Below are 25,342 nucleotides of genomic sequence, written 5' to 3'. Positions count from 1 at the left end.
TAACTGGCACAGCACAATCTCTCTTTATCCTATGGACAAGAGGGTAAATGGAGCTGTAGATGCTGGGCAAGACGGGGATAGTCTTATTAGGCTGTTCTATTGCATAGTTTTTATCAAGAAATAGAATGAAGTAGAAGTTATGCAGAGATCATATTTGCAAATAACCCCAAACTGGGCTACATCCAGACAAGGGCTCATACCATCAAAGCAAAATGTGAAAAGCAGAAAACAGCTGGAATCCCGGAAAGTTTGCTAGACAAGAGCAAGAGCCGTAGGATTTAACTAGGAAGAGGGGAGAGGGAGTTGAGAGAAAACCCAGAAGGTTCTGGGGAAGAAAAGCAAAAAGATGGTATCAGTCGCTCAGTCATGTCCGACTCTTTATGACCCCATGAACTGTACTCTTTGAACACCACCAGGCTCCTTTGTCCATGGAATTCTCCAGGCAAGAATACTGGAGTGGGTAGTCATTCCCTTTTCCAGGGGATCGTCCCAAACCAGGGATCGAACCTGGAGGTGAAATATTATTCAACCTTAAAAAGGAATGAAGTACTGAAAAATACTATAGGGTGAAAGAACCTGGAAACATTATGCTAAGTGAAAGAAGCCAGACGCAAAAGGACAAATACAGTATAACCCCATCTACATGAAATATCCAGACTGGTAAACTCATGGAGGCAGAAAGCATATTGGTGGTTGCCAGGGCCTGGGTTGGGGGGTGGGGGAGAGGAGGGGAGGAGGAACAGGTAACAACTGCCTAATATGTACTGGGCTTCCTTTGGGAACTGTTTTGCAACTAGATAGAAGCAGTGAATTATATATTTAGTGTATTATGAATGTACTAACTTGTTCACATTAAAATGGTTTGTTTTATGTTATGTGAATCTCACTTCAATTAAAAAATATCTGTAGTAGAGGAGAGGGGTATACCAAGAGTTGACTACAGAAAGAAGCTAAACACCCTTTCTTCAGAAAAGGAGAAGGTTCTTTGTTTCCTGCAAATTCACTCATGAGGCAAGGAGCAGAGGATACCACAAAGCATCAATATTCACAAGTGTGGGGAAACAGGAAAGTTGATCATCAGCCTTTATGCCAGCTATCTCGAGAACAGTACACTGTTAGTGGCTAAGACAGGAAAGGGCTTTGAATTACACAGTTCCATTTCAAGCCCCAACTCTGTTAGTTACTGGTAGAGATTTGGGGGGTAATTCACTTATTTTATCTGTTATTGTTTCTACTTATCCAGCATATACAAGCAAATATTACGACCTGATTATTGCCATTACCTTTAAGTTCTTTGCTTGCTGTTCCCTCTTCAGAGGTAACTCTTATTTTAAATCGTGTTTGATCATTTTCCTTTTTAAATCTCAATCTTATTGAGATGTTTACTTGACATACAACACTGTATGAGTTTGAAGTGTCAGTGCAGGATTTGAAGCCTTTCGGGGTCTGATTAAGCCTTTTGTTGTTTCTACTGGCTCTTACCCAGTCTTCACTGTTTCTATTTTTAACTTCCACTCACTCTCACCCCCTTCTCTCAGTCTCTCTCCTCTTTCTCCTTATCTCTCCTACCTGTTTTAACTATGAGTTTATTTCTTGCAATTTGCTGGGGATTCTTTAAGGCTTGGGTTGAAGGTTGGGGTCATCCACTTCTGCTCAGTGCTTTTGCACTGGACCATTTTAAACTAAATTTTCAGCCTGAAGTTTCTTGGAACACATAGGTATTATAAATTTGGCCTGCCAAATTGTCTGCTCACTGACTTGCCAATAAACATTTTTAAAAAGGCTCTTCCCTGCTTCACAAAAACTCAAGACCAGCACATTTCCTTGTAGATTTAGGAGTATGGTGCTTTAGACACCACATAATCATCCAGGGTACTAGCTTTTTGTGGACTTGTGGCTTCTCTGTTGGCCCAGAAAGTAAAGAATCCACTTGCCAATGCAAGAGACCTAGATTTTATCCCTGGGTTGGAAAGATCCCCTGGAGTAGGAAATGGCAACCCACTCCTGTATTCTTGCCTGAAATTCCCATGGACAGAGAAGCCTGGTGAGCTACAGTCCATGAGGTCGCAGAGTCAGACACAACTGAGCAAGTAACACTTCACTTTTACTTTTGTGGACAACTTCTATAAGACTCCTCACCTAAGCAAGCTCTGGGTTTTGACCTCTCTCCCAACCAGGGCCATATTTGCAATTGTCCACTGCACAACTCTAGGAGGTACTTTTCATGTAGACTTAACAGGTAGTCTATATGACATGGGTGGTAGCCCTGTCCTCATACCCACAAAATGATAACTAAAGCTTAAGTTTATTGGTTTTAGAAAATTGCCTTGGGGTGAAAGTTGCCTTTAGTGCTTTGGTTTTAAAATTTTATAACTGAAAGAACTTAAGTGAAGAATAAAGACTATAAATCCTCCCTTTTGAAGGCCTTTAAAAGGTAGGATCCTCAATATTTTAGGAATTGAATTGGCTTGCCAATCATCACTTCAACAAAAATATCTACCACTTGCCCCCGTTAAAGGAAACATAACATGCTACGAGGGTGCTTATTGGTTTTCTTTGTTTATTTTTAGATATGGACTTTCCAGTTGTTCTCCAGCCCACAAATGCAAATGAGAAAACACAGCTAATCAGAGAAGAACCTCGAAGTTATTGTACAGACTCTTAATATTGAGCCCACTGGGGGTCCACAGTACCTCCTCTTGGTTCAGCCATGTCTCCAGGTGGTCTTGCTGGGGGAGGGGAGGGGACATGAAATGCTGTGAACTTTTCCACATTTGTATTTTATCTTTAGGTTAAGGAAAGATGACTGCTACATAATTTTCTCAGTATGCAGAGTCACTCTTTGAGTAGAATTCCTAATGGAAACACATTCCATTTTGATGAATAAAGGCCTGAAGAGTTGTTTTATGCTCCTTGCCTGAGGTAAGACAGTGGCATTGGACAGGCTTTTTGAGCCTTCCCTTTATGTGAGCCAGACCTCAGTCCTCAAGACTACAGTTGTATTCTGAAACCAAAGCCACTTTTCATCTATTTAACTAAATGCAGTATTAACATCTGCCTTTAAATATCATCAGCAAAACATACATGAGAATTTAGGAGGAATTTCTTGTGTGTGTAGAGATTTTTTTCCTGTCATATACAATATGGCCACAGAAATATTTCAGGAGGCAGGAAGAAATTATTAGGTAAAGACAAATCATATTAACGTATAGTTTTGAAAGATTACAAATTATCACTTACTGAAAACTAACAAACCAGGAAGAAAGAAGTTTTCTGTGTACTTTTAGATGGGCATAAAAATAAAAACAGAACTTCAGCCCTGTGAAATGTTATAAATGATCCCCAAAAAATCATTTTGGGCACAAAACAGCCCCCAACAATGTGTCTGACAATTGTAAGTTAAACTATTTTTTGTCCAACAGGCTTAGATCAGCCACACTAAGACAAAGAAACACATGAGGTAAAGGACAGAATTCTAAATTCTATAATTTAAATTTAAAGGCATATCACTTATCCCATTTTCAGCCATGACAGTGATCAGAAATACTGCCCGTGTTGAACATCTATGCTCACAGGTCATCTCTGCATTTACTTGATTCTTACATTCATAAGGTGGTAGAAGCCATATGCTATTTCTAAAACAGTAAGCAGCAAGTGTTTTTTTTTCCAGGTCTTCCCTAGTTCTTAATGTAAGGTTAGATTTTTCAAGATCTTATGTTTTTACATAATATTGCATGAAATGCCATTTCCTTTTTTCTTTGTTTCTTATTCTACCCCCCCCATTACAGTTAATTAAAGTTAAATATACATTGTAAGTGAGAATTGGTGTTATAGCTCTGACAGTTCTGACATAATTAAAAATCTAACTCGTGTGTTACTGGAATTTTTTTTTTTAATCAGCATAATTAAGTACAAAGGGCCCCGGTTTGAAATTTAAGAACCTGGTTCTAACTAAGCACTCACAAACTAGCCCTGTGACCAAGTGAGATAAGAATGATATGGCTAATCTCTCTATGACTCTGTTTTCATACCTTCTCTGTTTACCTTCCAAACTGTTGCAGGACCAAGTAAAATAGCTGAAAGAACTCCAAAAAGTTAAGTACTTAACAAGTTTAAGATGGTTTTATATGAGTTTGTATATGTTGATACACAGAGACAAATGTGATGAGACTTCTGTATATAAACTCTCTCCCAACAAGACCCATGAAAATACCCAATACTAATAGCCCAGTGACCAGCAGGTGCTCAGAACTGTACTCAACACATGAGTAACTTTCCATTTGAAGGAAACAATGAGATGAACAGCCCCACCTCTGAGTACTTGGAGCCACTACTTTTCCTTCCTGAGGTCTCTAAGCAAAACAGCAGTCCTGCTGTTGAATAGTAAACTACAAGTCACAAAACTCATCTTCTCTTTCTCCCCTCAACCTCACTTTTCTTTCTCACAGAAAACTTTCTACTTCCACCCCCAGCTTTCCCACAGAGCCAGTACAAGAGTGGTTTTGATGAAAATAGGTCATGAATTAGAATCCCAATCAGATGTGGAATTAAATTCCTGGAGGTGTTCCGGCCAAGGTTTCCTACACAGGGCTAGTTTTAGTTACAGTGCTGCATGGCAAGTGTAAGCACATGGATGTCTGTGAGTGAGGGAATGAGTTCTACAGAATGCCCCTTAGCTACACAGGAACAAGGACCAACTCTCCATCTGAGGAGGGGCCACATAAGCATCTTGTGGAGTTGCCATCTGGAATTGCCTGCTATTATTATGAATCCACAAACATCTTAGCAGACAAGCATCAAGGAAAGAAGGGACTTGCTGACTGTGATCCTCAACAACGATACCAGTTCATGAAGGGTTGAATGAACTGCCCACTTCAGTTAGTGGCTCACTACCTAATCCTGGCCTCCAGGCTATAAGAGTAGAGGGTTTCATGAATCAACTATTTACTTTTTTGCTGTCTTAAATTTGTTGTTGTTCAGTGGCAGAGTCGTGTCCGACTCTTGTGACCCCCATGGACTGTAGCCCGCCAGGCTTCTCTGTCCATGAACCGAAGTGAAGTGAAGTGAAAGTCGCTCAGTCATGTTCGACTCTTTGTGACCCCCATGGATGTCATACAGTCCATGGAATTCTCCAGGTCAGAATACTGGAGGAGGTAGCCTTTCCCTTCTCCAGGGGATCTTCCCAACCCAGGGATTGCATTGCAGGCAGATTCTTTACCAGATGAACCACAAAGGAAGCCCTTCTGTCCATGGGATTTCTCTGTTTGGCACTCAAACCTCTGACCCAATTTTAGAATTTATTTATTTTTTTAAATTTCAGCAGCCTGCCACCCCTTCTCATGGGTGAGAAGGCAAATGTCCGCTTCCAGGGCAACAGTCCTCAAAGCAAAGAAAGACCTTTATTTGACAATCACAGGTCCTCCTCTCCAAAATTCCTCTTCTTCTGCCCTGAAGCCCTCCTGAGAACCTAAGTAACAGTCATCTTCATATTATTCCTGAGCAGTTCTAGACCACAAAGGCCCAGAAATTTAGATTAAGTCATGAAAAACCAGCTTCTGTAAAATAAAGTTATTTCCACATTGTAGGTGGTTCACATTAGCAGTGATTTCAGAACTACATCTTAGAGTGAGCCTTTACATCTGTATTCTGCACCGCACTAAAATATGAAGAGGCTACTAAATACTTGTTGACTAACTGATCAATTCTCATAACATAGACCATTTCTGAGAAAAGCCTTTCTCCAAAAGGAGACCTAAACATGCTCAGTGCCAGATGAAGGGTTACAACTTTCTGGAATTTTGATGCTATTCCAGGGCTGTCCTCAAGCAAAACTGAATTCCTAGAATCAAATAAGCAGTTACCGGACAGTTGTTAACACATTCTGCTCATTTCTAGGCTGCCAACTGAGCTTTCTAATCGCTGAAAAATCTATCAATTTTTCCCATGCCTGAAAGCCCCCAGGCACATCCTTGTTCCCAGGTCCAGGAAGATGGATCTTACCTATGAGGGTTTTTTCTTTTTACTTCTGAGTAATCTGCTCTGGTACCCAAATTTCTCCATTCCTGAGACGCTGTCCAGATTGATGAATCTCAAGGTTTCATCTATAATATACTTTCTTTTCTGGTGAAGAATTGTTGGGGGAAATTTTTAGTACAAATATTCACTCTGGGAACGAGATTTCAACATTTTCTTAATTATCTTTAGAATGATCTATTTGGGCATGTATATACATTAACCATTTACTAAACTGATATTTTCAGAATTATAATCACAAAAAAACAATATTTTAAAGCTAACCTAGGAAGCTTTATAAAAGCAACAAATGAAAGCCGTTAAGCAATGAAAATTACTGCCTGTGTATTAAGTGCTAGTTACTCAGTCCTTTCCAACTCTTTGTGACCTCATGGATTGTGGCCCACCAGGCTCCTCTGTCCTCGGAGATCTCCAGGCAAGAATACTGAAGTGGGTTGCCATTTCCTTCTCCACGGGATCTTCCCAACCCAGGGATCAAACCTGGGTCTCCTGCACTGCAGGAAGATTCTTTACCATCTGAGCCATCAGGGAAGCCCATATATTGATTAACTTATTATTAATGGCTAATAATTTTCTGTAAAGTGCCTTCAAAATTTCTTTAATGTATTTAGCAAGGAATTTATTTTCTAACTCGATACACAGCAAACTAGGAAATTTAATTTTTAGATACCAAAATCTGAAAGGTACATGTTATTCTGAATAAGAGGATAAAGTCTTAATAGAAAATAAAAATGATTCACTTCCCTGCTTATGTCCTGCTTTTCTTAGTTTCATTGCTTACTTCTTCTTAACCCATCCCATCCCGCAAACTAACGGATTTGAAAGGAGGTGGACTGTGCTGGCTTTTAGGATCACAGGTGTGTTTGAAGAAAGATGGTTCATTCTTTCATAAATTAAAATTATAAATTAACAATAATAACCAGTAGTCATTGAGCTCCCTGGTGGCTCAGTGGTAAAGAACCTGCCTGCTGATGCAGGAGACGTGGCTTCAGTCCCTGGGTTGGGAAGATCCTGTAGAGAAGGAAATGGCAAATCCCTCCAGTGTTCTTGCCTAGGAAATCCCATGGGCAGAGGAGCCTCATGGGCTACAGTTCATGGAGTCTCAAGAGGCAGATATGACTTAGCAACTGAACAACAACAACATTGTCCTCAGTACCTGACACTGTCCTATATTAGCTTTATATATTTTATATTTATATAGTAACTTAATGCTCTCAACAACCTATGGGACAAGTACAATCAGCATTATCATTCCCCATTTTTCAGACAAAGAAACTAAAACAGGTTAAGTACCTTGGCCAAGATCACCCAGTTAGTGAGGGGTACAGCAGGCTGGTCATTGAGTCCATGATCTTAATGCCACACTACATTATTTACTACTACATTTGTCCTTCAAAACAAACCCTCTATACCTCCCTATCCACCTCCTTCCCAGAGTCCTTTTGTTTTCAAAAGAACATTCTCTCCTGTCACTTCTTTTATTATCTACCTTTCTCTTCAACTGCCCTTTGCTGTTCAAGAAGATTCCTACAGAACAGGGGTCCCCAACCTCTGGGATCTAATGCCTGATGATCTGAGGTAAAGCTGATGCAACAATAATAGAAATAATGTACACAATAAATGAAATGCACTTGAATCATCCTGAAACACCCACCTCCCGCCCCAGACCATGGAAAAATCGTCTTCCATGAAACCAGTCCCTGGTGCTAAAAAGGGTGGGGACCACTGGACTAGTGAATAGCCTTACTGAAATTCCAGTGACTTCCTCAAGTAAATCCTCAAAGCCTCAAAATCCTCAAATTCCTAAGAATTAGCAATCCTTTATTATTTCTCCGTAGTACAAAGGACATACAACTTAGCAAACTGACTTTTTCTAAAGGAACTTTACCTGCAACCATTTAAAATAAATATGTGTGTGTCTTGTGTGAGTATATATATTCTGTAATAATTTGTTTTACTTTTTGCCCTATGCCAATTTTCCATTTTATGCTCCACACACTGGATCAACCTGTGCTTTGTTTTTTCCCTCTGGTACTCACAACTGCTGAACCTACTCTACATGTTATATATAATCAATATACTGTCTGTCTGCCTCCAGAATGTGTGCTCCATCAGAGCAGGGATTTGTGCCTGTTTTGTTTACTGCTGCATCTCCAGCACTAGAGCAATACAATACCTAACACATAGTAGAGACTAACGGAGAAGGCAATGGCACCCCACTCCAGTACTCTTGCCTGGAAAATCCCATGGATGGAAGAGCCTGGTGGGCTGCAGTCCATGGGGTCGCTAAGAGTCGGACACGACTGAACGACTTCTCTTTCACTTTTCACTTTCATGCATTGGAGAAGGAAATGGCAACCCACTCCAGTGTTCTTGCCTGGAGAATCCCAGGGACGGGGGAGCCTGGTGGGCTGCCGTCTCTGGGGTCGCACAGAGTCGGACACGACTGAAGTGGCTTAGCAGCAGCAGCAGTAGAGATTAAATAAATGTTTGTTAAAGGAATATGAATCTCTAAAGGAAATCTCCCTGCAACATCCTCCCAGACTCCCACCCTTCAAATCATGCCTTTGGGAAAGACACTGTGTGAACAAGATGAGAGCCCTCCTCTCCCTGAGCGTGAAAGACTAAACGAGTTTGCAAAGGCTTGTGGAGCCTTGGGATGTGGCTGGGTTGGTCTTGCCATCTCCCTGTAGTACAAGTGGCTCCTGTTAACCACCTTAATGGAGGTGGGGAGCTGTGGGCTAGTCTCATTAAGATCTTTAGATGTAGTGATCTGGCATATAATTCAGGGTTTAGTGTGGCTTAATAATACAATCAATTCTCATTATCACAGATTCCAGGTTTGCGAATTTGCCTACTTGTTATTATTCATTCAGTTCAGTTCAGCCGCTCAGTCATGTCTGACTCTTTTCGACCCCATGGACTGCAGCACACCAGGCCTCCCTGTCCATTGCCAACTCCCAGAGTTTATTCAAACTCATATCCATCAAGTTAGTGATGCCATCCAACCATCTCATCCTCTGTCGTCCCCTTCTCCTCCTGCCTTCAATCTTTTTCAGCATCAGGATCTTTTCCAATGAGTCAGTACTTCCCATCAGGTGGCCAATGTATTTGAGTTTCAGCATCAGTCCTTCCAATGAATATTCAGGACTGATTTCCTTTAGGATTGACTGGCTGGATCTCCTTGCAGTCCAAGGGACTCTCAAGAGTCTTCTCCAACATCACAGTTCAAAAGCATCAATTCTTCAGTTATCAGCTTTCTTTATAGTCCAACTCTCACATCCATACATGACTACTGGATAAACCATAGCTTTGACTATACAGACCTTTGTTGGCAAAGTAATGTCTCTGCTTTTTAATATGCTGTCTAGGTTGGTCATAACTTTTCTTTCAAGGAGCAAGCGCCTTTAATTTCACGGCTGCAGTCATCACCATCTGCAGTAATTTTGGAGCACAAAAAAATAAAGTCTGACACTGTTTCCACTGTTTACCCATCTATTTGCCATGAAGTGATGGGACCAGATGCCATGATCTTAGTTTTCTGAATGTTGAGCTTTAAGCCAACTTTTTCACTCTCCTCTCTCACTTTCATCAAGAGGCTCTTTAGTTCTTCTTCGCTTTCTGCCATAAGGGTGGTGTCATCTGCATATCTGAGGTTATTGATGTTTCTCCCGGCAATCTTGATTCCAGCTTGTGCTTCATCCAGCCCAGTGTTTCTCATGATGTACTCTGCATATAAGTTACATAAGCAGTGTGACAATATACAGCCTTGATGTATTCCTTTCCCTATTATTCATTTATAACCCCCCATATCAGTACTCACAGTGCTTTCGTGGTCACTTGCAGAGACACACAGAATAGCAAAAGATCCCAGCTGCCCAGGGTACATGCTCCCAGCAGAGAATAACAAGATAACAGTCTTTTTGTTTCAGCCCTCTTACTGTAAACAAGTATCACTTTTTTTGGTGTGTGCTTTCTATTTGAATCTCATTGTTTAAAATTCTTAAAAGCACAGAGCTGTCTCCTGTTTCTAAGCACAAGAGGTTATAGTGTGCCTTATAGAGAAAATATGTGCGTTAGATAAGCTTCTTCCAGGTATGAGTAATAGTGCTATTGGGCATGAGTTCAATGTTACTGCATCAAAAATATGCAGGTATCTTAACAGAAGCATAAATAAAACAAGGTTGCGTATTAAATAAGGTGTCTTAACAGAAGCATGAATAAAACAAGGTTGTGTATCGATCACTTAATGATGAAAATGTTGTGAACAGAGGCTCACAGGAACTTAGCCCTATATTTCCCCAGGAGCAATGGTTCAGTATTTACTAAATCAGTGTTTGTGGTGTCTTCATAGACCCTAACTACCACGAATAACAAGAATCAACTGTAGCTCCCCTGGAACAGTTCCCTTTCTGACCTTGGAAATAGCACCTCTGTGGTTTCTCACAAACAACCTTCTTGGAGACAGTAAATATTTACAGGAAGCCATGGATGAGGACTCAGTAAACCCGAATTCAACTCTGCTTCCCGAGTCTGGAGGGTCATCCTGAGGAAATTATTTAACCTTTCTTTGTAGGGCCTTGTGATCTGTAGAACGGTTTCCTTAATTAAAAAGGAAGAATGTGAAAGTACTTTCAAGCGGATATGTGTAAGGTATTTTTCCAAGTTGAACAAGGGCTTTTCAGATCTCAGGATACCTTGGCATGATTTTCATGGAGCATCACTGTTAACAAATTTTAGAAACTTGATCATTGTGTTTGAGAGATAAGAAGAGCGCTCCCTTTAGTAAATGGAACACTTTGTTACTCCCAGAACGTCCTGGTTGTCATTTGTTCTTGCCTGACGTCAGAAACTGCCTTTCAACCTCCTTCCTCCCAGGGAGCAGTCCAGCATCCAGTCACTCTAATTCAAGTGTCCATCTGGTGACAAGTAGTGCCAAGGAAGGAGTCCTGGCTGGTGATTCAGGAAAGCTGAGATCTTATCTGCCATTGTTCAACTTTGTTACTGAAGGTAAGTTATTTCACAGCTTTGGGCACCAGTTCCTTCATTTAAAAGTAATTTTCATTAAATGCTGTCCTAGATGACAACTATGGGAAGGGGCTGATAGAGGATGAGATGGTTGAATGGCATCATCGACTCAATGGACATGAATTTGAGCAAACTCCGGGAAATGCTGAAGGACAGGGAAGCCTGGGGTGCTGCAGTCCCTGGGGGATGCAGAGTCAGACATGACTTAGGGACTGAACTGAGCTCATGGGACTGACTGCCCCACACGTATTTGGATGTGGTCAAACAAAACAATACCAAACAGTACAGGAAAGAAAGCATGTTTCTCTTTCCTCACTATCTCTGTATCGGTTCGCTGGGGCTCCCATAACAAAATATCACAGGCTGGCTGGCTTGAACAACAGTTTATTTTCTCAGTTGTGGTGGCTAGAAGATCAAGATCAAGAAGTCAGCAGGTTTGATTTCTTCAGAGGCCTCTCTCCTGGGCTTGCAGATGCTTGCTTCTTGTCATGTGTTCACACGATTGTCTATGTCTGGTGTTTCTCTCTCTTCCTAAATCCTTATAAGGACATTAGTCATATTCGATGAGGGCCCACCCTAACAACATCATTTTAATTATCTCTTTAAAGGGCCTATCTTCAAATAAAGCCACATTTTGAAAGCCAGAGGTTCAATATAAGAAGGGGAGACACAAGTTAGCCCACAACACAGGTCATTAGTTTCTCAAAATCATCCCAGATTTGTTTCCCATATATTTAGATGGTGAGTTCTTTATAAAGCTCTATGTACTTGCTTTGTTTTTTAGAAATTTCTAATTAGTTTTGGTTTTCTTTTTGAGAAAAGTGACATGCCTTTATCGTATCTGCAAGTTCTTACTGTGAAATAATCCATTCCTTCATCAAAGATCATCTTCCTAGAACCCCCCTGACCTCTTTCGTTTTTCCTAAGTTGTCTGATTGCTTTATTGACTTGCTGCATCACTGTCAACCTGGGATTTGTGGGCCTCTGAACTTTGAGCACCTGCCTCTGTGCCTGAAACCTCTTGGGGAGACCCGTGGGGAGAATGGTTCTGTTTCTGCAAGCTTCTAGATTGTGTATATTCTGAACTGTGATTTTTCTCCATCTTGGGACATGCATCCATTCAGACTCATTTGCTTTCCACAATCCCAGAAATTATTTAAAACCTGAAGATTGCTCATTGCACCTGCTTTGTTTTCCATGTGTGAGTTTTTCTTCTTGCATATCTTTATTATCTTTCACTGGGACCCTACGAAGGAAGGACATAATCGTATGTAGCCAACCTTTCTCATTGTATCCTCTCATGACTGGAAGAGAGGCATGTCTCTGTGGCCTCTTTTATAAGGACATTAATTCTATTCATAAGGGCTCAGCCCTCACGACTTAATCACCTCCCATAAGCTCCACCTCCTAATACCATCAACTGGGCATAAGGTTTTCAACATAGGAATCTGGGGCCACCCTGCACCACTGCCCCTCACTTGGGGAGGGGCTCAGGGGACATGAACGTTACATAATAGTGAAGCCACACCCGACAGTAACTACCCTAAGAAAAGGGAGTAAAGAAAAAGGGCAGCAGGCACGCAGGGGATGAAGAGGAAGGGGGGTGTCTCAGTTTTAACACACGAGTTGGGAGTTTTTCCCCAAGTTAGGAGTCAGACGGCGTCTAGAGAGCCATAGCCGGCCGGTCTTTGTGCGCATGCGTAAAACAAAGCTCCGCCAACGACCGCCTTCTTGTCTGGCTCTCTCCATTGCGCATGCTCAGTGTGATCTCTTAGGCCAACGCGCTCCGGTTTTTCTGTATTGAATCTCAGCGGGCGGGGTCCACATCTCGGCTGTCCCTTCGATAGCTCAGTTGGTAGAGCGGAGGACTGTAGTTGATACTCTAGCCGAGAGACATCCTTAGGTCGCTGGTTCGACTCCGGCTCGAAGGAGACAAATGTACTTTTGTCGAGCCTCCTATGATTTATCATCCTTTCCACGCAGGGGTTTCCCTGATAATCCATTACGTTCCAGAAAACAGGTGAGAGCTCTTTCGCGGCAGCTTTGGTCTATGGCAGCCTCCTGGGTGTGAAATCTTTTGCGAATCCCAGAATCAGGGACATGAAGTCCAAGTTCCCAGAGGAGCAGAGTCAACTCTTCGCGGGGCGGCTGCCGGGTCAAGGTTTTCTGCTCGTTTCTAAAGCGTCTGTGGCGTTTCCGAACCCCTGAGTCACAAAACAGCCACGCCGCGTCCCCGGGGTCAGCCCCCCAACCTTGGCTTCAGAGCACAGGCGAGGTCGGCGATGCGAGTGCTCGTGGCGGCGGCCGTGAGGAGGTGGGAGATCGGCAAGGGGGATCCTGTGCCCAGGAAACGAAAGTACACGAAGCGTAGAAACCCGAGTCAAAGTTACCAGGATAAGTTGAGAGGGCGTTCTTCCGCTCCCTTCGATAGCTCAGCTGGTAGAGCGGAGGACTGTAGACGTATGTCGCCGGCCATCCTTAGGTCGCTGGTTCGATTCCGGCTCGAAGGAGAGGGTCTTAATTTTGTTGCTTTGGCCTTAAACTATGAAGAAAGGTCAAAAATGTGGTGAAGAATATTTATCTTCTCTTGTAAAAGCTCTGATCTCTCTCTAGAGGAAGAGATAACCAGCCGTGGCCAGCGGTGGGGGATTAGCTCAAATGGTAGAGCGCTCGCTTAGCATGCGAGAGGTAGCGGGATCGATGCCCGCATCCTCCAGTTTTTCTCTTGGTCTCCGGGTGGTAGTTTTTCTTTAGATTCTCATTCGAATCTAAGTAGAGCTGAAAGTTAGCCGTAGGGCAAGTGAGAAGCTAGGCAAGCTCTTGAGGTTACCGCTACTAAAACTTCCCAGGCAAGGGCTAACGGGTGCTTGCAGGGGTATATTTAAAATTTTTAAAGTTTTAGACCCATTTACTTTGCATAGTTCACGAAATTGGTTCTTTTTCTTTCCAAAATTGTCGACAGACTGCAGTCACGTCTGCCGGATCGATGGCTGCACTTAAAGGGACCCATATGAGCCTAAACTGCCCATCGTTAGGGGGAACCGACAGAGAAACAAACAGAAAAACAAAACAAAACAAAACCCAGAACTTGGAAAAGGACGCTGGCTACTTTAAACTTATGTTGAGCCTGGGAGGAGAGGACTGTTCTTGTCCATCTCAACTGCATATAGTGGGATGCCTGGCTCTTGGCAGATCCAAGACAGATACAATAAAGGAAGGGGTACCTGAGGACAGATAAGGAAGTGGGAAAATCCCTGGACCCAGAGGCTTCTTGTTTGAGGATTCTAACGTCATTTCCCACCTGGGAAGTAACTTTGGAGAATTAACTAGAGACCACCACCAGGAAGGACTCAACTGGGCTGCCCTAGAGTGTAGCCTGTTTGGTTAAACAAAGATGTGACAAAAACAAACACAGATACACACAGTCACTGAAAGATTCAGAAATTTAGCAAAACACACACAAAGCCTTTCCTGGTAATAAAGTCTTTTCATCATAATTTCCCATACGATAGCCATGAAAAAGTTGCGCAAACCATACTGCCGGTTGTCAACACAAAATATAAACCTTCTAGACAAAGGCAGAAATAATACCTTTTGTGAGGGTTAACAATTAAGAAATGAAAGTACTTTTATTTATGTCCATTTTAGGATTCTAGACAACCTGTATATTTTTGTTATCAGTGGGTACAACCTGCCATTTTTTATTGGCATATCTTTCATTTTCTAGGGCAGCCTCCATTTTAAATTGTTTTCAATAAAGTCTCTTAGTTGGATGTATAATGATTGACTTAAACTCTATCATTTTTGTGAAAACAAATTTACAAAGTAGGAAAAAGAATCCTTTTATCAGATATATGTCCCAATTTCTGGTTGGGATGATAGGGGTTTTAGCTGGCTGACTAGAGGAGCTGGCAGTGAAACTGTAAATAACTACAAGAGCAAGAAATGGGTAATAAGGAATAGGAAGGAATGCACCGCAAAGCCAGGTGGAGAACACACATTTGGGGCAAGTGAGCTGGGTGAGAACTCAAAGTCTTAGGATCAGCAAATCAGGTGTAGGATGGAAGTCATATAAAAAGTCTGAAAGTATAAGCTGAGAGGCACTACTGCTGAGTGGTTAATCACATGGGCTGTGAAACAGGACAGACTTTCTTGTCTTTGTCAATCCCTCGCTGGGTGACCTTGGGCAAGTTGCTTGACATCCTGGTGCTTGAGTTTCCTCATTGGTAAAACAGGGATAATAATAATGGAACTACTCTTAATTAAGATATAACTTATAAAGTCCTTACTGCAGTGCCTGGCACGTAGTAATCACACAATGAACATGAACTGTTATCAGTGTATGTTATCTGCACACCATAGAGGGAAGGACTGGAGGGGATATTCTGAAGGTTTCTATGTGTGTTTATCTAAATATATATGGAAGTGAAGTAAAGAAATGCTTGATCTCTGGTGCAGGAAAAGTAAACAATTCTAAAAATACAAAATTATGGTTAATTATGGTTAAATGAGTTATGACCATGTAATAGTACAGCCTTTGAAATTATATTTATTAAGAATGTCTATTGACTTTCACTTCAGTTGCTCAGTCATGTCTGACTCTTTGTGACCCCGTGGACTGCAGCACGCTAGGTTTCCCTGTCCATCACCAACTCCTGGAGCTTACTCAAACTCATGTCCATTGAGTCGGCGATGCCATCCAACTATCTCATCCTCTGTCATCCCCTTCTCCTCCTGCCTCCAGTCTTTCCCAGCATCAGGATCTTTTCCAGTGAGTCAGATCTGCACATCAGGTGACCAAAGTATTGGAGCTTCAGCTCCAGCATCAGTTCTTCCAATGAACACCCAGGACTGATCTCCCTTAGGACCGATGGATTGATCTCCTTGTAGTTCAAGGGGCTCTCAAGAGTCTTCTCCAACACCACAGTTCAAAAGCATCAATTCTTTGGTGCTCAGCTTTCTTTCTAGTCCAACTCTTACATCCATACATGACTACTGGAAAAACCATAGCCTTGACTAGATGGACCTTTATTGGCAAAGTAAAGTCTCTGCTTTTTAATATGCTGTCTAGGTTGGTCATAGCTTTTCTTCCAAGGAGTAAGCGTCTTTTAATTTTATGGCTTAGGAATTGACTTAGGAAATGTTAATAATCGAATGTTAAGTGAATAAAGAATGTACAGAGCAATATAAACATGCATAAATTATCTACAGAAAGCACTAAAGAATGCATTAAAATGTTAACACTAGAGATCTTTGACTAGTAGGATTACTATGACTTTTTCTTCCTTAAAATTTAAAAATATTTTCTAAGTTCTATACTAAACATTTATTATTTTAATTGAAAATATGATGAATTAAACAAAAATAACAGCTAGCATTTATTGAGCACCTCCTACAAGCCAAGCACAGTTCTAATTACTTCACATGTGTTAACTCATTTACTTCTCTCATAAAGAAAACACCAGGCCCAGATGCCTTTAGCAGTGATTCTATCAAGCATTTAAGGAAGAAATACTAATGATACACAGACTTCCAGAAAACTGAAGAAGAGGGGGTGTTTGTCTAACTTATTCCATGAAGCCAGCATTATCTATCCCCAAACCAGGCAAAGATATTACAAGAAAACTACAGACCAATATCCTACATGAATATAGATGCAAATTTTTTCAACATTTTAGCCAATTAAATCCAACAATATATAAAAGGGAAGATACATCATAACCAAGTGGGTTTTTTCCAAGAATACAAAACTAGTTCAACATTCAAAATTCAATGTAACTCATCATAATACTAAAGAAGAAAAACTACATGGTCATTTCAGTAGATGTAGAAAAAGCATTTGACAAAATTCAACATCCAGTCCTGATTTTTCAAACTGTCAGCAAACTTGGAAGGGAGGGAGAAGAGAACTTCTCTAACCTGGTAAAGGGCATCAGTAAAAAACACATTAAAAATAACAGTAATATGAATGCTTTCCTCTTAAGATCAGGAAAAAAACAAGGAAGTCTATTCTGAGGTCTCTAGCCAGTGCAATATAGCAAGAAAAATGAAATAAAATCCTCCAGACTGGAAGGGAAGAAGTAAAACTATCTCTATTCACAGATAATTAATTATTTAAAATACTGATTATAAGTAAAAATGATAATAGTTTATATGGTTTGGGTTTAAATAAAATATATTAATAAAATTAATTTCATTGGTTTGTGTTTTTTAATGTGGCTACTAAAATTTAAAATCATATAAATGGTTCATATTTATCACTCAAATCTTTCTTTTTTTCTTTTTCGGCCACACGGCATGTAGAATCTTGGTTACCCAATCAGGGATTGAACCCACACCCACTGTGAAAGTCTTGAAGTCTTAACCACTGGACCACCAGTGAAGTGCCACTTGAATCTTATTTCTACTGACAGTTAGGTCAGAAATGTAGGTAGGGGCCAAATCATATCAGGCCTTAGGGATCATAGTGAGGATTAATGTCTTTATCCTAGAGGTAATATGATCATTGCTGCTAAGTCGCTTCAGTCGTGTCCGACTCTGTGCGACCCCATAGACAGCAGCCCACCAGGCTCCCCCGTCCCTGGGATTCTCCAGGCAAGAATATGATCATTAATGGGATTTAAATAGAGAATGACACATGAGAAACAAACTGCAGAAGGCAAGAGTGAATTCAGAGAAACCAACTGGCAGGCTAGGGTACAGGGGAGGTAAGACGAGACTGTGTGCACTGAGAGCGGAGCCAACTGTCCGTGATCTTGGAGCCAAGGTGAGGTTTTCAGATGTGGCCACTGGGAAGGCCTCAGGCTAAAGTATTTGTTACTTGTTGGGACTGTTACTGTTTCTTTCTGGGAGGTGAAGTATGCCAAGAAATGTTCAGAGGAAAGTACAATATGTTAGTTTTCTAACATCTCCTCAGAGATATTTATGATGAAGTAAAATCATAAACAACAGATTTGGAAAAGGAGTAATTATCAAGAAGAAAAAAACACTTTCAGCCAAAAGTTTGCAAACTGTCAATGAAAGAAATGCCATAGTGTTAACTTCTGTTAAGTACTTTTCAAGTGAGTTAATTTTTTTTCATTTTAGATTTTATAAAATATTTCTTTTCATTACAAAATTTTAAATGACATATCCAAGCTGCCTATTGCCAGAAAAACAGCTAAATTGAAAAGGTTGACAATATAGACAGAAAGAAAATGTTAACTATTTTTTAGATGTAATGAGTTGAGTCCTTAGTGTAAGAAGAGAGAGAGAGGAATGGATGGATGGATAGATAGATGGATGAATGGATAGCTCAATACTGCAGGGAAGAGTTAACAATCTTAGTTTTTTGGTTTGCAAAATATTAAGCATTGGCCTTTGTTCTGGCATGGGATTAAAGTGATTTTCAGGAGACTTACCTGGTGCTGTACTTGGACCTGAAAGTCTCAGTCCACTTATGACCTAGTGTTCCAATTTAATGAAACTTTTCTTTAGCAATCCCCTACTCTCTGCATCCACATCTACCCTGTCTGGTGTTTCTCTCCCCGTTTTAATGATTTAGTCAGCCACCAACTTTCTTATTTCCAGTGGGTAAAAGAAGGAAAAATTCTTCTTCCTTTACCTTAGAGGAGGAGCTGGAAGCAAGATCAGCCATCTAGTTGCTCTTGTTTTCTTTTCCACTGGGGCTGCACCCCACCTCACTGCTTTGCTTCAAACTACATCTGTTTTTTACTTCCCTGTAGCTCCACCTTCCATCTGTTTTGTTTGATGAATAAGTTCCTTGAGCTAAGCCTAGATCATTTTCAAGTACTTGCAATCATCTATGTTAAAGAGACAAAAAGAACACATGAAATGAATGAACTGAATTCATTTCATGAATGAATGAAATGAAAGAAGAGATGAAAGGGTAAATAAAATGCTGAAGGCATTCTGGAATCCTCGGGAAGGGTAGCATTCCTGATACCGAATCTCTGGTAACTAACACCTAACACAGAACACCAGAGTGCTCTGTCTTATTTTGCAAGTTGGAATCAAGAGTTGATGTTGCAATGAACAGTGGGGTACATGTGTCTTTTTGCATTATGATTTCCTCAGGGTATATGCCCAGTAGTGGGATTGCTGGGTCATATGGTAGTTCTATTTTAGTTTTTTTAAGAAACCTCCATACTGTTTTTCATAGAGGTTGTATTAACTAACATTCCACCGACACAGAAGGGGAGGGTGGGACAAATTGGGAGATTAAGATTGACATATATACACTACCATGTGTAAAACAGATAGCTAGAGAGAACCTGTTACAGAGCACAGGGAGCTCAGCTCAGTGCTCTGTGATGACCTACAGAGGTAGGCATCGGGAAGGAGTCCCAAGAGGGAGGGGACATATGTATACACAGAGCTGACTCACTTCCTTGTATAGCAGAAAGTAATACAACATTGTAAAACTATTATATCCCAATAAAAAAAAATGCAAAAACAAAAAGAGTTGATGTTGTTTTTCTAACTATTCTTGAGTTAGAGGAATTTCATATCACCCTAACCAGAAAGTACAAAATCCACCAAAAAAGGGAGACTCAGTTCCTGCCAGAGAAGTCTTCATATATGTTTCAATTTTCCCCAGAGATTTTAGTATCCCATGTTCTAGGGCTGGTGTCCAGTATGACAACCTCCAGCCCCATGTGGTTATTTGAACATAAGTTTAAACTAACATGGACATGGGTTTGATCCCTGGTTTGGGAACTAAGATCCCACATGCCCTGGGGCCACGAAGCCCATGAGCCACAACAAGAGAAGCCCATGCACTCAACTAGAGGGTAGCCTCTGCCACTAGAGAAAACCCACATGCAGCAATGAAGAGCCTGTGCGCCACAAAGACCCACTGCAATCAAAAATACATTAAAAAAAAAGATTAAAAATTCTCTGCGACCCCATGGACTGCAGGGTGCAGGTTTCCCTGTCTTTCACCATTTCCCAGAGTTGACTCACTTTGCTGAGTCATGAGTTTTGCTCAAACTCATGTCCATTGAGTCAGTGATGCCATCCAACCATCTCATCCTCCATCGTCCCCTTTTCCTCCTGCCCTCAGTCTTTCCCAGCGTCAGAGTCTTTTCCAATGAGTCAGCTCTTTGCATCAGGTGGCCAAAGTTTTGGAGCAATTGGTATCCTGCAAATACTTTATTTGTTGGGATGGTGTAGCACTAAGAGATTTTTTAATCTTATTTTCTCCCTTCCTAAGATGAAGAACACACTGAGATCTGCATTTGACTGGATTCTGAAGTCTGAGTTCATCTGGCCTGGTAGCTAGCAGTCAAGAGTCTTCCCTTTCAGTCATCACCCCTCAGTGCCAAGTGCACTGCTGGGTGTAAACTCAGGTTTTTAGGGACTCATCTTACTTCCTTTGATTTATTTGGGGGATTTGGGAAACTTCTGGAGGAGCTGAGAGCCCATAGTGGTTCTGCTTCAGCTTCTCAATGTGTCTAACCCTTGCTGCAATGTGGCAGGACTTAAGAATGGGGGTCATTGGCGCTTCAAACTATGGCAACTTCCTGTGTCATTACCCCTGACTGGTTTGAACCCCCTATGCTAGTGTGTGTAGGGGGGGTGGGTGGAATGGGGTAGAGGTAGGAGAGGGGTGAAGCCATGCACCATCTCTCTACAGCCCAGGATACCATCAGGAGATTAAGCTTGTTCTCACCTCTCTGTGGAGGCCCGGGCCCACTCTAAATCCCAGAGTCCTGAAGCTGACTTCAATTCTGATTCAGTTCCAGAATTTTCCCCATCTGTCAGACTCTGAATGATATGGGAGGACACTGAAACCTTCTGGCTCCTCCCTGGAGCAGAGTGTCCCATGCGCTGCTTACATGCCTACACCATGCATGGCTGGTCTCTAAGTGGGGAGGACCAGGCGTGGAGAAAAGACGATGAGGAGGGGAAGGCAGTTCTTATCCATCAACTTAGCTCCTATTCCTGCAGGCCTCTTGCTAGTTTTCCTCTGTAGCTTTCAGGGGCCATTCTAGGACGAAAGGCAGAGAGCAAGAAGGTGGAGAGTGAAAGCAGGGAATGGAGCTCAACTCTCCATCAGAGAATGCAACTGGGGATTCTCAAAGTCCATGCAGTTTCAGAGTGTTTTTTCCTACACATGATGCTAAGTTGGGTTATGAAAAAGATAAAACAACTGAAATCCAGCCAGGGTGAGATCACTTTCCTAGGATCACCAGGCCAGGTGGACGTGGGCGCTGGCCCTCCTGACTCACTGTGCAGCCTCTTTCCGAATCCTCATGGTGACTCTGGCTCCGGCGTCTGAGTCACCCCCATGGATTCTACTCTTGCAGCCACCAAAGTCCATTTCCTCTTCCTTCCCCACTGCAGTCCGTCGCCTGGTGCCGGTGTTGTGACCTCTCACCTAGGCTACTGGCAACAATGTTCTGTCTGGTCTTTAGCAGGGTTACCTTCATGCTGACCTGGCTGCATGAGATACTCCAGCTACTACTGTGAGATGAACCTAACCAAGGCATAGCTCTCTTGGGGAACCGTCCCTGTGAGGCGCTCTCAACGACTTCCTGGTGCCTAATTTATTACGTGTTAAAAACTCTCCAGCTCACTATTCATGAGCTGCCAGTGCGCTGGCAGCATGTTTGCACTCCAGCCCAAAGCATCGCAGGCTCTGAACACTCCCGGCTCCCCTGGCTGTGCCTTTGCTTGGAAGCCCCACCTACACCCCATGGAGTGACACACCCACTGGTGTCCCGGTGCCTCAGTGGATCCACCCCACCCATGAAACCCTCCTGACTCCCCTGAAATTCTGTACTTCTTTGTCACATTTTGTTTTGTACTGTGGTTCTGTATATATTCATCTTATCTCTATTAGTTGTTAAACTGAGCTCCTTGAAGACAATGACTGGTATCTTGTTTGTCTTTCAAGACACATGATAAACACTCAACGAAGATTTTTCAAAAGAATGAATTCCTCTTAAAGAGATAGGCTTGGCTAGAGTGTATATTGTTAAAGTGCTTTTCCTAGAGTTGCAAGGACTTTTACAGTATAAACTTCATCTTTCTTAGAAAACAGCTCTTATGTTATGCTCAGAACACCACAGCCCATGTAATAATAAACGCAGTTAACTGCCTAGGCTAGGTGAACTGAATTAGCTCAGTTAAAAATATGTCACCAATCTCCTTCTTCACTATAGTTGCTAAATAGAAATTAAAAGGAGTAACAACATTCTCCAAAGATCCCTGAAGCATTTGTGAATCCATATAACTTATTACTAGCTAATAGAGCTTATTAGATTCTCAATAAGCTTTTGGTGCACACAGCACTAAGGGCACACAGAACCAGTCACAACAACCTACTCCTTACTGGTAATTAAGTGCACACTGGGGCTGTGTTAACAAATGTATTCATTGTATGTGATTTTTAAAATCAAACAGAAATAAAGCAGCAAATTCATTACATAAAAAAATAGACATGTATTTCTTATTTCATTTTTGATCTGATTTTAAATATTCAAATAAACCACATAGGAGAAACTGTTGTTTAACAAAATCCTGGCAAATATCTGAACTGATATTGATGAGTTAAGAGCAAACCAAGAATGATCAGAAATGACCAGGGACACTATCATTAAAAAAAAAATCAACTTGGCAAATAAGACCAGTGCAAAAGGGTGTAGGTACTTCAGACCAGACAAAACCCAGGTATGGAAGCAGGACTCTATCTTCACTTCCATTGAAAATGGTGCTGGTATCTATCCCCCATTATATGGAAAATAAAATAAAATAATGAGTCTGCTCCCCCATGTGCCACTTACTACCTCGTTACTGGTTCTGGGAGCAAACTAAATTTACATTTTTAAAGACTGTCAGTTTCTTTGTGTTTTGGGGCATGTGTATGGGTGATGGGTATGTGATTAAAGAGGAATAGGAAAAGGGGAGAGAAAGGAGCATACTAGGTGTTTTTGTTTTTTGGGTTTCTCTAAAGATTTTTTTTTTTTGGATAGGGACCATTTTTAGTCTTTACTGAATTTTTTACTATATTGCTTCTGTTTTACGTTTTGGTTTGCTGGCCATGAGGCCTGTAGGATCTTAGCTCCCTGACCAGGGATCAAACCCACACCCACTGCATTGGAAGTTGAAGTCTTAACCAATAGCTGCCAGGGAAGTCCCTAAAGCTTTATTATACAACTTAAAACAACAACAAAAAAATTGAATCATAACTGGTGTTTAGATCTTTTAGAATTTTGTGAATAGTTATATGGTGAAAAGATTTGAAATCAGCTTTTAAGTTGGAACTTTTCCCATTTCACAACCCTAACAAAAATGAAATATTTACCACTAAGCAAGTCTTTTTAGTCGCTTACCCTTGTGAAGCCAGGATAATGATATTCAAGGCCTGTTCTGTTTGCTTTCACCGAAGACAGTGTGATCATGCTACTTTTGGTGACTTGCTTCCTAAAGTCTCACTGCAGAAAGGGTACTGGTTTCACAGTGAGACTCCTGGACTACATTCTCCCCAGTCCTGGAAGCCCATCACCAAGTCCTTCCTGAGCGCTCACAGAGGGCATTTGCATTTGTTGTTGACAACTGTCGGCTTCACCTCTTCTTATAACCCCGTCTAAATGGGGTTTGTAACACTCCCTCCCACCCACTCCCTTCACTCCCTGGGGAGGGAATGCTGGCCCCTGTTCTCTGTCACCTGTCAGAATCTATCCTGCTGTCACTGGCTTATATGGACAAGTCAGTCTGCTATCACGTGACCCTCAGCTGCTAAAAACAGCTCGAGGGCCACTGTGAATCTGGGTCTGAAACAATGTCCTCCGCCGAAAGAAACGCAAAGGACACTTGATCACCCAATCCTTGGAATTATTTCCAGGTATCACTTGCAGAAGCTGTTCGGAGCAGCCTTTCCCTGGCAGAGCACACAGGGACGGCCAGGAGATGAGCGCATCTTTGAATTACAAGTCTTTTTCCAAAGAGCAGCAGACCATGGATAACTTGGAGAAGCAACTCATTTGTCCCATTTGCTTAGAGATGTTCACCAAGCCTGTGGTCATCCTCCCTTGCCAGCACAACCTGTGTAGGAAATGTGCCAGTGACATTTTCCAGGTAGGTTTGTTGGGAATGCAGACGGTAGAAAAGGTTTCCCTCTTCTCCAAACCCAGTGCTTCACTTTGAGGTGAATTTCTTTAGAAAGCTTTATAAGGTTGCATTTGTTTAAAAAAAAAAAAAGTTTTTAAAGTGATTTGCTTTGTGCTTTGGTGTCAGCCTTCTGCTCTCAAATCTAATTTTATTTCAATACTAAGAATCATATTTGTTTTAAAAAATGGATTCTGTTTCAAAATCTTGGGCAGTAAATGAATTACTGGAGTTTCTAGCTGGAACTTTTGGTTATGAAAATGCTGGGTGGAAAAGAACTTATGCTGAAAATGGTCCACCGCACTGGACCATGTTGGCCACCTGCCAACCACTTGCTCATAAAGCCCTGTGGGGTGATCTTTAGCAAGAGAGTTGATATTGTTTGTAGTGACAGAGAGGGAGAGAAAACCTGAGGAAAGCTACCTACGGCACTACTCAATCCCTCTTTTCTTGCTTGGCAAGAACAGGCCTCTAACCCATACCTGCCCACAAGAGGAGGCACCACTGTGGCCTCCGGGGGCCGGTTCCGCTGCCCATCCTGTAGACACGAAGTGGTTTTGGACAGACACGGGATCTATGGGCTTCAGAGGAACCTGCTGGTGGAAAACATCATCGACATCTACAAGCAGGAGTCCACCAGGTATGGTTCATCGTGTGTCAGACACGCTCGACGCTTGTTTTTATTGTTTGTTTTAGTGGGTCACTCTACCGAAGAAGGAAATGGCAACCCACTCCAGTGTTCTTGCCTGGAGAATCCCAGGGATGGGGGAGCCTGGTGGGCTGCCGTCTATGGGGTCGCACAGAGTCGGACACGACTGAAGCGACTTAGCAGCAGCAGCAGCAGATACTGAATGCTTATTCACCAATCATGAGCTAATTGGTTTATGGGGAAATGTTTTTCCAAGTCAGTCTTTCCCAGTGGGAGTGAGAGTTCCTCTTGGGAGGAGAGGAGGAAACTGATGCCCGTGCCTTTGTATCGATTTAAGACTGAAGTAACTCATTAACACTAATCTAGTTCAGACGGTATTATTGAAAGAGGCATAATACTGCCCCCACCCCAGCCTTGTACTGTGTGTTAGTTGCTCAGTCGTGTCCGAGTCTTTGTGACTCCATGGGCTGTAGCCCACCAGGCTCCTCTGTCCATGGCATTCTCCAGGCAAGAGTGCTG

General features: G+C 41.9%; 2 protein-coding genes and 3 non-coding genes across 9 annotated transcripts in view; all 5 read left to right on the top strand.

The window, feature by feature from the left end:
* The window catches only part of DNAJC5B (DnaJ heat shock protein family (Hsp40) member C5 beta), a 54,655-nt gene extending 51,990 nt beyond the window's left edge, over positions 1-2,665 (top strand). Inside the window, exon 4 of the mRNA XM_005892948.2 lies at positions 2,571-2,665. Within this exon, the coding sequence (XP_005893010.1) occupies positions 2,571-2,665 (95 nt within the window). The remainder of the gene's footprint in view (positions 1-2,570) is intronic.
* Positions 2,666-10,945: 8,280 nt separating this feature from the next.
* TRIM55 (tripartite motif containing 55) overlaps positions 10,946-25,342 on the top strand; it is a 60,013-nt gene continuing 45,616 nt past the window's right edge. For 2 of the 5 annotated variants that reach the window (XM_070382321.1, XM_070382320.1), the window contains exons 1-2: positions 23,820-24,144; positions 24,642-24,814. In XM_070382321.1, coding sequence (XP_070238422.1) covers positions 23,977-24,144; positions 24,642-24,814 — 341 coding nt within the window. In that variant the 5' untranslated portion in view covers positions 23,820-23,976. Of the gene's footprint in view, positions 11,044-23,819; positions 24,145-24,641; positions 24,815-25,342 lie in introns of those variants that run through there. The other 3 variants (XM_005892946.3, XM_070382322.1, XM_070382319.1) reach the window with 2 other exon arrangements.
* Positions 12,899-12,992, top strand: TRNAY-GUA (transfer RNA tyrosine (anticodon GUA)). Its single transcript has 2 exons — positions 12,899-12,935; positions 12,957-12,992. It is a non-coding gene; the product is annotated as a tRNA-Tyr (tRNA).
* On the top strand, positions 13,483-13,571 carry TRNAY-GUA (transfer RNA tyrosine (anticodon GUA)). The gene is given in 2 exon segments: positions 13,483-13,519; positions 13,536-13,571. It is a non-coding gene; the product is annotated as a tRNA-Tyr (tRNA).
* Positions 13,705-13,777, top strand: TRNAA-AGC (transfer RNA alanine (anticodon AGC)). The gene has a single exon. It is a non-coding gene; the product is annotated as a tRNA-Ala (tRNA).

This window comes from Bos mutus, chromosome 14, assembly GCF_027580195.1.
Source record: "Bos mutus isolate GX-2022 chromosome 14, NWIPB_WYAK_1.1, whole genome shotgun sequence".
Classification (NCBI taxonomy): domain Eukaryota; kingdom Metazoa; phylum Chordata; class Mammalia; order Artiodactyla; family Bovidae; genus Bos; species Bos mutus.
This window is presented reverse-complemented; position numbering and strand designations above follow the sequence as displayed.